This window comes from Sorex fumeus, unplaced genomic scaffold, assembly GCF_029834395.1.
Source record: "Sorex fumeus unplaced genomic scaffold, SorFum_2.1 ptg000051l, whole genome shotgun sequence".
In the NCBI taxonomy this organism is placed as follows: Eukaryota; Metazoa; Chordata; class Mammalia; order Eulipotyphla; family Soricidae; genus Sorex; species Sorex fumeus.
This window is the reverse complement of record NW_026606108.1, coordinates 35,633,506-35,646,986: the sequence shown is the minus strand read 5'-3', so window position 1 is coordinate 35,646,986 and position 13,481 is coordinate 35,633,506. Positions and strand designations below refer to the sequence as shown.

Here is a 13,481-nt window from a genome sequence, read left to right as displayed (position 1 = left end):
ACCCTTCCCTGCAGAGACCAGTCCTCTGGCCACTGCCACCGGCCACCATGGGAAAGCCTCGTGGGTCGTGACACTAGAGCAGGCCATGAGCCTCGTGGGAGACAGCCCAGAGATGTAGAGTCTGGGCTAAGGCAAACCCACAGGGACAGACGACCACCAGGGACAAGGCATGCAGCTCACCCTGTGCGTAAAGGACGCCCTAAAGGTTCTCTAGATTCAAAGGGGCCAACCCCACAGAGCCCCCCTGTCCCCGGGATAAGGAAGGGGAGAGAAAGGCAGAGGGTGGGGGCTGCCATTCCGCACTCTGACAGGCTGAGGGCACTTGGAGCACTGCCTGCCTGCAGGGTTTGACTTGGAGATTAAACGTGGGCCTGCCCCCCAAAGGGGATTGCAGCTCCCCGAGAGGTGACCACAGCCCCCTGAAAGGTAGACGCAGCCCCCAAAAGGGGATCTCAGCCCCTCAAAGGGTGATCACAGCCCCCCAGAAGATGATCTCAGCCCCTCAAAGGGTGATCACAGTCCCCCGGAAGGTGATCTCAGCCCCTTAAAGGGTGATCACAGACCCCCCAGAAAGTGACCTCAGCTTCACCCCATGCTGGGCCGCAACCTTCCCTATGAGCAGTGCAGTCTCTCACTGGGTCCTTCTCTCCCCTGGGATCATTTCAGTAGAAGAAACTCCAGCAGTGTCGGCCACATCAGACACTTCTGTTGCCCAGGAACGTTATGGAAATTCCCCACACTCTGGACACAGAGATGCCTGAGCCGGCCAGGGAGGTGTGGGGAACACTGCATCCACACTACCCAGCTCAGGGGGGAACCCAGAGAAGCCACTTCCTCCTCCCAGTGACCCCATGGTTCCTAAAGACGCTCCCCCCAGGACCCCACTGTAGCCCAGGACTGTGCCCCAGTGACCTGATCTCATTTCACCCACTCCAGAATTTCAGGAATAGGGCAGTGAGGTACTGAGAGTCAGAGATGCGGGGGTGCAGGCAGAGCACAGTGCTGAAGGGGCCCCCAGCTGCCCTCCGCCATGGGGCCTCTGAGAGAGCAGGGTCCCTTTCCCGGGAACCCAAGCGACAGTGCGGCACGACCCCATTCACACTCCTGCAACACTCAGCATCTGCTCACCTGGGGAGCTGAGGAGGCAGAAACTCCTACAAGTAAGCTCTGGGTTTGGGCCAGGGGGCATCAAGATGAACAAGTCCACCACCCTCCTGGCATACCTTCCCAAAGGCCAGCTCGCATATCTCCAGTGTCCAGGTCCAGGTGCTGGACCCTTCCATACACCCAGGAACTCGGAAGCAGGTAGGGATGCAAACTGGAAGGGCTGCAGCTACGTATTTACCCCAGCTGATGAGATCAATCAAAAGGCAGGTGGCACCAGGAGGAGGAAGACCTGAACCTTCTGGGTGAGGGCTGGGAAGGCTTCATAGAGGAAGCCAACCAATGCAGAGGGACTCCTGCATACAACACATGTGCTCTGGCCCTTCAAGCTATCTCCTGGGGTCCCACCAGTGGCTTCCCTAGAGAACAGGGACAGTGTCCTCTAAGGCAGTGGAGAAAAATGAAACCAAGTTAAAGAAACTTGAGAAGCCAGAAAAGAAACTCACCCCTTCCCGCTGCCCCCCACCCCCCCACCAGTCCCCAGTGTAAACTGTTGCTAGAGTGATTCTTAATTCCATTCCTGTGACAACATCTGGACACCCTGCCACACACAGCCTTGCCATTTATAGCTAGAACGATGTTGTCTTCCAGCCTGCAGACATTGGAGAAAAAAGTTCTGTTAGAAAAAAAAAATGCAGCCAGTGTTTGGGAAATCACTGGGTCAGATGAAACAATCCAGGGGTAGACTCTGAGAGCTATTTAGCCTGAGTGGGGCTCAAGGGTTTCTCAGAGGTGGGATCAGTGTGCTGGGGGGCCTGGTCCATAGAACAGTGGGCAGGATGCTGGCCTTGCATTTGTCTAACCCAGGTTCAATCCCTGGATCCCATATGGTCCCCAACCTCATCAGGAGTAATTCCTGAGTGCAGAGCCAGGAGAAAGCCCTCAGCACCTCCATGTGTGGCCCCAAAACAAACAAACAAAAAAGAGGGAGGGAGAGAGGGAGGGAGAGAGGGAGGGAGGGAGGGAGGGAGGGAGGGAGGAAAAAAGAGAGAAAGGAAGGAAGGGAGGGAGGGAGGGAGGGAGGGAGGGAGGGAGGGAGGGAGGAAAAAAGAGAGAAAGGAAGAAAGGGAGGAAGGGAAGGAAGGGGAGGGAGGGAGGGAGGAAGGGAGGGAGGGAGGGAGGGAGGGAGGAAAAAAGAGAGAAAGGAAGGAAGGGAGGAAGGGAAGGAAGGGAGGAAGGAAGGGAGGGAGGAAGGGAAGGAAGGGGAGGGAGGGAGGGAGGGAGGGAGGGAGGGAGGGAGGGAGGGAGGGAGGAAAAAAGAGAGAAAGGAAGGGAGGAAGGGAAGGAAGGGAGGAAGGAAGGGAGGGAGGAAGGGAAGGAAGGGAAGGGAGGGAGGGAGGGAGGGAGGAAGGAAGGAAGGAAGGAAGGAAGGAAGGAAGGAAGGAAGGAAGGAAGGAAGGAAGATGCCCTGGGTCCTGTACCTTCCCCAAAGCCTGTCTGTCTTTGGGCACAGTGGGCAGTGCTCAGGGACTATTCCCAGGGCAGTGCTCAAGGTGTGAGGGATTGCTCTTGGCGGTGCCCTGGGGATTGTGCCACGTCGGGGATCCAGCCCAGGTCTCCTACCTATACGAAATGAGCTCAGTCCCCTAAGCCCTGTCCCCAGCTCCCCGGCTCCTCTCTCAACCCTGCATGGACAAACACTCCCTCAGTCCTGTGCCTTTCCCAAGGCCAGCCCACATGTCTCCAGAGTCCAGGTCCAGGTGCTAGAGAAACAGCCTCCCGCAGGCTCTTGCCTTGTTCAGGGCACCAGCGACCGTCTTCAGAGCATGCTCAGCGCCTTTAGGACCTGCATACCACCCCACCCCCATCATCACTTCAGCCCTGTTCTGTGCAGCCTTGGGTGGGCATGCCAGACTGAACCGCTGGGGGCAGGGGGGCGGGGAGACTTCCCTGACATGGCGGGAGGGCGGCCTGGCATTCTCCTGCAGCGGCAATTTTCATAACAATCGTCCCAAACCCTCGCCCTGTTGATCAGTTTGTTCTCTGAGCCCATCCACAGCTACCCCTGCAGGCAGCCTGTTATTAAAGTCCTATTATCCAGGCGAGACAGACCTGGTAGAGAACTGATTACCTCTTCCCAGCTTGCTGCACCACAAATCAGCCCCAGCATTCCCCCACCCACAGCCCCGCTGCTGGAGGAGGGTGAATCACAGCTATTCATCCCAACAAGGGGCGGGGGGGGGGGGGGGACTGGGAGGGGGGGGCTGTCCCCCTTCTCCCTTCTTCAGAGGGAGCAGCACTTACAGACAGATAACATGCCTGTCCCTTCCTGCGCTAACCAGGAGTCAAAGACAGCCTGGTTTGTCTTTTTCAAGAAAGAGGATTTGCATGGAGTCAAGAGTTGGTAATGATCTTTTTCACGGACTTGTTCCAAGAGGCAGTAAGTTGCTGAATTATTCACTCCCTCCAGCACCCGTGGGAGGAGCACCTGGGCGGGGGGCAGGACCGGGTGGCATTCCCGGATAAGGAAGGCAAGGAAAGCGCCCTTCCCAACTGCTGGAAGGATTCTCTCCCCATATCAGGCTTTGCTTTTTGCTGAATGTTGAATGGGCTCTTGCTAGACACTCACTCGGCGTGGCTGGCTCATTCCACCTTCACAGCGTCACACCCTTTGCATGGACAAGCACCGGAGACTCAGACAGGAGGAACAGAAGTCCACGCTGGACAGCTCTGTCCCCACTGCACCTGGTGGAGTGCCTGGGATTGCACATCAGTGAATGCCTGGCAGAAGAACAACTGAATCAAAATAGCAGCAGCCAAGACGCAGTGATAGCTTAAACACTCAAGCCCATCCAGAGCTGGGGCAAGGCCTGCAGGTGTACCCCAGCTCCTCAGGGCCCCCTGAGTAGTCACAGGGGTGACCTCTGTGAAAATCATAGTAGCTGCTGTTGAATGGGCTCTTGCTAGACACTCACTCGGCGTGGCTGGCTCATTCCACCTTCACAGTGTCACACCCTTTGCATGGACAAGCACCGGAGACTCAGACAGGCTTGATAGCCAAGCTCATGCAGCTGATACACGGGGTTGCTAGAATTAGAACCCGGGCAGGGAGCCCTGCTCTGTCTCTCCCCTCCAACTAGTTCTGGGAAGCTTCCCCGGATGGGACAGGATTAAAGGATTCTGGCCTAGAATTCAGCCTGTAGGCCCGGCCAATTGACTGGAACGCTGGTCACTGTGTCTGCTTGCTGAACACCAGCTAAGTCAACTGCAAGATACCTGCTTTTTTTTTTGGTATTTAAACCATATTTATTCTTTTTTTCTGATTTTTTTATTTTAATGAATCGCCATGAGATACAGTTACAGACTTATAGAATTTGTGATTACGTTTCAGTCATACAATAATCGAGTACCCATCCCTCCACCAGTGCCCATTCTCCACCACCAGTGTTTCCAGTGTTCCTCCAGCAACCCCCCCTCTGCTGCCTCTGTGGTGAACACATTCCTTCTCATTCTCTCTCTCCTTTTGGGTATTATGGTTTGCAGTACAGGTACTAAGTGGCCATCATGTTTGGTCCATAGTCTACTTTCAGCACACATCTACCATGCTGAGTGATTCCCAGCAACCAACACCTAAGGATAGTAGATAAAAGGGCACTCTCATGTGCTGGGGGAACAAGGCAGCTGGAATGGAGAAGATACTTGCTTCTTACAAGACAGCCCCAGACCTCAGGCTACTGACCTCCCGCCCCAGGCCTCAGGTCCTGGAGCTCCTGAAAAGTCATGGGTGATGATTCCGATATGCCTCAAAGAGCATCCTGACCTCTCAGATACAGGGATGGCCAGACTCCAAGACCCATGTCCTTGGGAGCAATAATGCACTGTTGACCCCTGGGCGGCTTCTCTCAGAGAAGGTCAGGCTGTGGGTTTATACAACGGAGGCAACACAAGCCTTTCTCAGGCTGTGAGAACAAGTTTTATCCATTTCCTGCCATGCATTAACACAAGCCAGGCCTCTAAGTTCTAAGTTCATTATGAAGCTCTTAGGATCACACAAATCATCAAGTTTCTTTAAAGTTCTATTTTATTTATTTATTTTGCTTTTGGGGTCACACTCAGCAATGCTCAGGGGTTACTCCTGGCTCTGCACTCAGGGATCACTCCTGGTGGTGCTTGGGGGACCATATGGGATGCCAGGGATTGAATCCTGGTCAGGCAAACCTACCCACTGTATGATCACACCAGCCTTGAGTTTTCTTTAAAGTTTTAGTGCTGGGAATTGAACCAGGTCCATACATGTGCCATCTGGCACCATAGCACTGAGCCACATCCCTGGCCCAACATTACATTTAAGTCAAAGTGGGTTTTGGTTTTTAAGTTGCCACAATGATTGAAACCAATGAGTTACTTTATCCTTACAGGAAGCCTAAAGAGAGTACAGTGAGGAGGTTTCTTGCCCTGCATGAGAATGACCCAATTCCCAGCCCTGGCACCCCATGTGGTCCCCTGAGCCCTGCCAGGAGTGGTCCCTGAGCACAGAGTCAAAAGTAAGCTCTGAGCACTGCTGGGTGTGGCACAAGTCCTGCACACACACACGTACACACACATACACACCACACACACACACACACACACACACACACACCATGCAAAGGGGTGGGGGGCAGTGATCAAGGACTACAGTTGGTCCCTGAGAAAATAAGAGGCAGTACTGAAGCCCCTTCCTGCCCATCCAGAGAGTTGCTGTCAGTGTTGGGGTCAATGTCACTCCAGCAAGGTCAGCGAGTCCAAACTCCTGGAGGTCATGACCAAACTCAAGCACAAGATTAACCACCCCACCCCACCCCCACCCCTGCCATGCTACAGGATAGAGATGAAACAGGAGCAAGGGAGAGGGAAATGTCTGGAAGGCAGACAACAGACCAGCAATCCTGGGACCAGAGCTGGGGGGGGGGAGGGGCGGCGGTGGACAATGGGGATTAGGGGGTCAGCAAATAATCTTGTACCCGCACCCGAACACACACGTCGCTTGATGGGCTGGCTCTGCCTCTTTCAAATATTGACACAGTGAAGATACCAAGGATAAACCAAGGCTGAGTAGCAACACTTAGAGCAATAAGCAAACAAGAAAGGGGGAGGGAAAAAAATCACACACTGAATCTAGGTCATTCTCCCTAATCAAAATTCGAAAGTTTTCCCTGGATGCATTCTATAATTGCTTGCTTTATTGGTGTCAGGCAAAGGTTTGCAGGGTTTTCCAAGAGAAGGAAATATGAATTTCTGCCTAAGGTCTCTCAGTCACACATGCTATCCATCCCTTAGGTGATTCACGGTGAATGCAGAATCCTGGCTGGGTACCTGGCTGCCCCTACCGTGGGCCTTGGGCATCAGAGAGACCATGCCCTGTGCGGGACTGGGAGTTCACAGAGTGGTCTGGAGTTCTATCTGCCGCTGGTCCCTTTCACTGGCCTGATCGAGCCAAGACTGTCTCCACAGCAGGCAATACTTGCAGTGAATCATAACCACACTTTGACATTTTGGTTCATTTTGGTTTATGGGCCACACCTGGCAATGCTCAGGGCTTACTCCTGGCTCGATGCGCAGGGATCTCTCCTGGCAGTGCTCAGGGCACCATAGGTAGTGCCAAGGACAAAACTGGAGTCAGCTGCTGCATACCAGGCAGGTGTCTCACCCCAACCCTGTGCCCACACTGTGAATAGCATCTCTGCCACACACTGTGGGTGCTGCATCTCACTCAAGAAAAGAACCCTCCCCTTTACAGAAACAGCATCAGGATCTACAGCTATGAAATACTGACCTGACAACCCGGCAAGGCTTCCAAACCCCCAGCCAAATGCCTTCCCATGAAAATTAATTAAATGTCTCAAATTCACACTTCTAAAAGAAACCAGAACCAAACAACAACAACAACAACAAATCCACTCCAATTTCAGCTTTTAGACCTTGGGATGTGTTGGAAATGAGCCAAACAGCTGGGTCAACACAAGCCCATGAGCCCTTGTATGCAGACACACACACACACATACACACACACTCAGGAAAGCTGAAAATTCATGCGAGTCAAAGTTAGGTTTTTAGCTTAACTGACGTCTGTGCTAGTATTTTTGTGCATCTTGTCAAATAAATACTAACCCTTAAGAAGGGTTGACTCTTTTTTTTTTCAATTTAACTAATCCTGGCCATTTGTGGGTGAGTGCTGAAAAGTTGAAATGTTACAGAGAAAAAAGAAAATGCTTTCTCTTACTGCTACCAAAATTCCTGATGCAAAATAAGAGAGCTGTACTTAACCATTCAGGTATGATCAGACAAGTCTGAATATTCTAATCGCCCAGCCAACTTTCCCATGACTTCTAGGTTGTCTAGTGATATGCAACCCTGTTGCCATAAAGTAAAGACTAAAACAGTGCTGAGACATCAGTGGGAAGACCAGATATTGGTTACTTTTTCTTTTGGAAGGGGAGAGTGTGGGGGTGGAGCTTGGGGTCACACACAGCTGTACTCAGGGCTTCCTCCTGGCTCTGTGCTCAGGGATCAGTCCTGACAGGGCTCTGGAGACAATATAGGATGCCAGGGATCAAATTCTGTCCTGCCCATGTGCTGTGCTATCACTCTGGCCCCTTCAGTAACTTGTAGACAGTAACTTGTAACCTAGTCTCTAGGTCGGGCATGTAATTCAACAGGTCAACAATGCAAGGCCCTGCCTATGGCCTTTGATCCCCCCCCCCCACTGGGGGCCCCCAACACAGCCTGTCATGACTGGCTGCTGCTTTTCCCTAAACTGCATTCAAAGCAGGTGGGTGTGTCAGTCCTGCCTGAGCTCCAGGGTGAGACCTGGATGGCTACCTGGTAAGGTTGAACACTGTGAATAGGTCCCACCACTCTTCTCATTGCTGATCATTGACTCCAGTTCGGAGGACTTAACTCCAGGTGGCTGGAGCCAGGGCAGTAAAGCCCAGAGGTTTGGGAAACTTCACATATGCCAGCTTCCAGTTCCGTGTAGATGAGCATGTCAGCTTCTAAGTGTCAATACTTCCATCTGGAGGCAGAGGGCACAAGGGAACCTGCTGCATAGGACAGATGTGGCCACTGAGGCTTTAAGTGAGCAGCTCTTTGCCAGGCAGTATGCTCAGGCCTTTGCATGGGGCTGCAGAGTCTCAGAAAGGACACCCCGTTATTTCTGAAATCAGTGACATAGAAGAACAGACAGTGACCCTAATGTTTAGGTTTAAACGTTTCATGGAGGGGATGGCAATGCAGAAAAAGAGCTGCTTGGCATGAAATTGGCCTCAGTTTCAATCCCTGGCACCACAAAGGGCTCCCAGAGCCCCACCAGGATTAAGCCCTGAGCACAGAGCCAGGAGTAAACCCTGAGCACAGAGCAGGAGTAATCCCTAACACAGGGCCAGGAGTAAGCCCTGAGCACAGAGCCAGGAGTAATCCCTAGCACAGAGCCAGGAGTAAACCTTGAGCACAGAGGAGTAAACCCTGAGCACAGAGCCAGGAGTAAATCCTGAACATAGAGTCAAGAGTAAGCCCTAGCACAGAGACAGAAGTAAAGTCCTGAGCACAGAGCCAGGAGTAAGCCCCGGGCACAGAGCCAGGAGTAATTCCTGAGCATAGAGCCAGGAGTACACCCTGAGCACTGCCAGGGATGTTCCAAAAGCAAACAAATTTAGAATATGCTCCCTGTAGTTCAATAAGATAAAAATGCACCACAGTCAGCCTTCCCAAGAAATGGCCAAAGAAAGAACCAGTTCTTTCTAATAGTCTTTCAAGGCCTGATTCAGTCCTGAATGTCTCCTTAGAAGATAGGCTCTGCCACCAGCCTGACCCACCGGGGCAGCTTCTCTGAGCCCAGAGGGAGACACGGTCAGGGCTGCCAATGACCTAACAGCTGAGAAAACTCTGTTTCCTTGTAGGGTGGAAGAAAGTTTCAAAACCTTGTTCTGGTCCATCTTTGGCTTGTCTGAAGTGATCTCGGTGGTGCTGAAATACGACCACAAGTTCATCGAGAACATTGGCTATGTGCTCTACGGCGTTTATAACGTCACCATGGTGGTCGTGCTGCTTAACATGCTGATAGCCATGATCAACAACTCCTACCAGGAGATCGAGGTGAGTCACCACCATGGGGGCCCCCGGCCTGAGACCCTATTGTTGTGGCCGAATTTCAGATCCCCAGTTACGGAGAGACCAATAATGCAAAAGCAAAGGAACTTTATTGCTAACTCGTGCTAGGGTCCAAGTCTTATCCAACACGGTGGAGTCTTGACAAGGACCCTGACTCCAGATCACAAGCAGTTTACATAGGTTTCAAAGTGTCAAGGTTAAGCAAAGCACAGTGGTAACAGTGGTCAAGCAACAGTTAAACAATAGTTTCCAGTAACTGTAACAATCTATGGTTGCATAAGCTACTCATTCTTCACTGTTAACAGAAGACAATTTCTGGAGCATTTTGATTTATTGGGGCTGGAGCGATAGCACAGCGGATACTGTGTTTGCCATGCACACGGCCGACCTGGGTTCAATTCCTCTGTCCCTCTCGGAGAGCCTGGTAAGCTTCTGAGAGTATCTCACCCGCACGGCAGAACCTAGCAAGCTCCCCATGGCGTATTCAATATGCGAAAAACAGTAACAACAAATCTCACAATGAAGATGTTACTGGTGCCTGCTCGAGCAAATCGATGAACAACAGGAGGACAGTGCTACAGTGCTTTGATTGATTGAGCCTGATTGAGCCCACTTGCTGGAGCCAAGAACTTTTCAGGTGGTGACCCTGGCTAGTTTCACATTGTTTCATTGCTGTTGCAGGAACTGAACCTAAGGTCTACCTGATTTTTCTCATTTCTGCCGCCTGTCATGGCATCAGTTTCACCCTTACACTATGTCACCCACCGTGATGATCACAGACCACAGACACCACTGGGTATCCGTCCTCTTGGACCACGCAGGGAGCCTGTCCATCAGCTCGCACAAGGCCCCACAGACACCCCGCCCAAAACCATCCTGGAAAGGGCAGAGAATCAGGGGCCACCAACCTTGTCCCTTCTCCCTGTACCCCATGACAGCATGCAGGGAACCCATGGTGAACGAGAATGGCGCCACCTCTTCTTCTGCACCACCTGTTTTCTTTATAAGGGGCCTGCTGCCAGCCCTGTCTGCCCTGGGCTTACCAATGCAGAGTGGGGGAGGGTAGAGAAGGGACCCTCAATGGATTCAGTCCATGGACACCACAGGCAGTGAGTCAACAAAACCACAGTGCCCTGAGGCAGAGCCGAGAGGAAAAGGGGAAACGAGAAAGAGTGTGTGTGTGTGTGTGTGTGTGTGTGTGTGTGTGTGTGTGTGTCTGTGAGGGGAGGTGGCTGGCAGCTGAGGCCTGAAGGCGATTTTAAGGCCAGGCAATTTGGCTGGATCAGGAAATCAGGCAAGTATTTCAGGAGGCAACTGATGAAAACTTACAACGCAGTCTTGTTGGGAACAGCAGAAAATGAAAACCAGCTCCATGAGCATGAACGGGAATCTCATCTCACTGATGAGTCCTCCTGGGAGCCCTGGGGCAGCTTCAGGCAAGGGCCCAAGGCGCAACTCGGCAGTGCCAGGGAGACTGGGGGGGGGGGGGGGGGGAGGGCTAGGTGGGGAAAAGTAAAATGGATGATGCAGAGCATGTTCTGGCTCGTGCAGAGGGAGGGAGGAAGGATGCATATTCATGACGGATTGTATAAGCTGCTGAGAAAGCAGGCCGGGCTTCCAGGATGAGGCTGTGTTGGGAGATGGGGCCACAGCAAGCGAATGCCTTTCTTTTGATTCCATCTCTGCGTCCCGGCAGTGTCACCAATTACACAGTCCAGGCACAGGACTCGACCAAAAGAAAACTCAGGGACCCATAGGCTCCATAAGGCCATTCCTAGGTTCAGGTCCAGGTAGGAAGAGAGGCTCACTGAAGGAAAAAATCAAAAAAAGGAACAGCCCATTGACATTGTGACATGGTGTAAACAACCTGTCCGGGGGATGGCGGGTGGGTGGGGTGGGGGGTGTTGTGGAACTGGGAGGTGCAGCTGTGGCTCCATGTAGAGCATGCGCGTCCATGTTCTGGCACCCGCAACTGGAAAATGCCAGTGATCTCAAATAGTCTGGCAATAGTGTATATACAATGAGGACATTTTTGTATATACACTATCAACACAGCAAAACTCCTGCAGTACACTGTTAGCTGGGGCCGGGGGGTGGGAGGACGAGGGGGCAGAAGTGCAAATTGTATAAAAATACATACCAGGCCAATCTTATTTACCTACTGCTGGAAATGTGTACTTTCAGAGAGAAAACATAGGGAAAGGGAGAAGGGGAACGTTAACATTCACCTTTGACCCCAGTACCCTGCCCTTTGACCCCCAGTATCCTTTCTGTCCACTCTGGGAATGGAAACCTTTCTTTTCTTTTCTTTTTTCTTTTCTTTTCTGTTCTGTTCTTTATTTTCTGAGGGGGTGGCTGTGGCCAGGATTGATCCCAGGTCTCCTGAAAGCAAGCCATGCCTGCACTTTGTCACTGAGCCACCTTCTGGCCTGGTACCAAGACACAGATGTGTGAGGACACTGTCACTTTGACTTGGTCCAGCACTGCCCTTAAATCCATGAAGAAGGGATTCTTGGCTTGCCCCTCACACCCCTCTCAAGACACCCCCGTGTGTGTGTTTGCTAGAGCTGCTCTGTCGAAGGGGCCCAGGAGCTGTCAACCCCAGAGCCTCCTGGGTCTCCTCACAGGCTGTCCCACCCCCCACCCCCACCCACCCCCACACAGCTTTTCCCCCCACGCCTCTCTGCTGGGAGACAGAGTTAGGCCAACCCATTTTTAAGACTATTTGAGCAACAAATAGTCCCTCTGACGTGAGCAGCTCCCTGCCTAGCAGCCAGAAAGGAGCTCTGGGAAGCAGCCTGGAGGCAGAGAAAAGGGCAATGAGGCAGGGAGCTCAGCACCCGGGGTACTTCCTGGTCAGGAAAGGGGGCTGGGGGCAGGCAGCACATGTCTCACTCATCAGACGATGCTTCCTGACTGGGGTTCCAGTTCTGTTTGCCTGCTCCCCGGAACTGGGGTTCAGCCTGGGGGATCCCCGCTTGGGGCCTGCCCTCCTTCGTCTCCACCCCCTCCATGCTGCATCCTCACGCGGCCTCTCCCTTATTAGGATGTGCTCAGGGAGGAGGGGGCACCCTCAGAAACTCAGGTCCCCTAACCACCTTTTTGGAGGCTCCCCGTGCAAGTACAGTCACAGGCTACTTCCCTGGGGAAGGGAGGGGGCCACTGGCAGAGTCTGAGGACACACTGGGGCCAGTGTGAAAGAAAATCCTGAAGAGTTGGAGCAACATGTTGGCAAGGCAAGGAGGGGTGAAGTATTGTGTTGCATGGCTGGGAGGGATGCCCGGGGCGGGAGACACAGGACAGAGGGTTGGGTTCTTGCCTGGCATCTGGCTGACTTATGTTTGATCCCAACACCTCATATGGTCCCTGGAGCCCACCAGGAGTAAGCCCTGAGCACTGATGTGTGTGCCCATCCCCACCCCAAAAGCAAAGAGCATAAACTATGGGAGACCAGAAGGGAGGCACCCTCAGCCCCACTCAGTGCCCCCAGCACTGCTTTGATGAACAGATGGAGATATCACTTTGATACAGGTGGTCACCTCTGCAGATGAGCCTCTGCTTACTCTTCCCCCATTCTCTGGGCCTCGTAGTTTCTGCTGGTATAAGAGCAACCAGTTGTTGTCGTCCGGAAAATGTGTGGGTCTATGTTCCACGCACCCCACATGGCCAGTGCCCCCCCTACACACACACACACACACACACACACACATAAGTCCATCAGGCTTGGCCCAAGTGAGTACAGCACAAGTTACCGCATGAGTGGGAAGAATGACCAGCAGCTGCAGGCAGGCCTGGCCAGCCCAGCCCAGCACAACCCCCAGAGGGGGCTTCAGCCTTGCTTCTCCCCTGCAGGGGACACATACCTGCCCTGGTCTCACCAGCAACATCTATGTCAGCAAGGCTACCAAAGGAGGAACGAGGCTCGGGAACATTCCCACATTCGGGGCATCAGACCTGGATGGACTCGAGTTACCCCAGTTGGCTCAGACCGCCAGATCTTCTCAGGCCCAATTTCTTAGAAAGACCCAATGTTCACTTATGGCTATATGTGGATTTTCTCTGGCGCTGGTTTCCTAATGACCTTCACTCTTTTCGGCCTGCTTCTGTCACGGACATTCATCTAGGACACAGACTTCATAAGCTCTTCAGGGTCTCTTCGAGGCTCTCAGTGAAAGTTAGAGGAATCACAGGTCATAGATATTTCTATCTAGGAGGGGTGGGGCCGGTAC

The 13,481-nt window shown here is 52.7% G+C and overlaps 1 protein-coding gene across 3 annotated transcripts in view; it reads left to right on the top strand.

The window, feature by feature from the left end:
• The window catches only part of TRPC7 (transient receptor potential cation channel subfamily C member 7), a 139,177-nt gene that overhangs the window by 113,264 nt on the left and 12,432 nt on the right, over nucleotides 1–13,481 (top strand). For all 3 annotated transcript variants that reach the window (XM_056124465.1, XM_056124464.1, XM_056124466.1), the window contains one exon: nucleotides 9,042–9,237. In XM_056124465.1, the coding sequence (XP_055980440.1) occupies nucleotides 9,042–9,237 (196 nt within the window). The remainder of the gene's footprint in view (nucleotides 1–9,041; nucleotides 9,238–13,481) is intronic.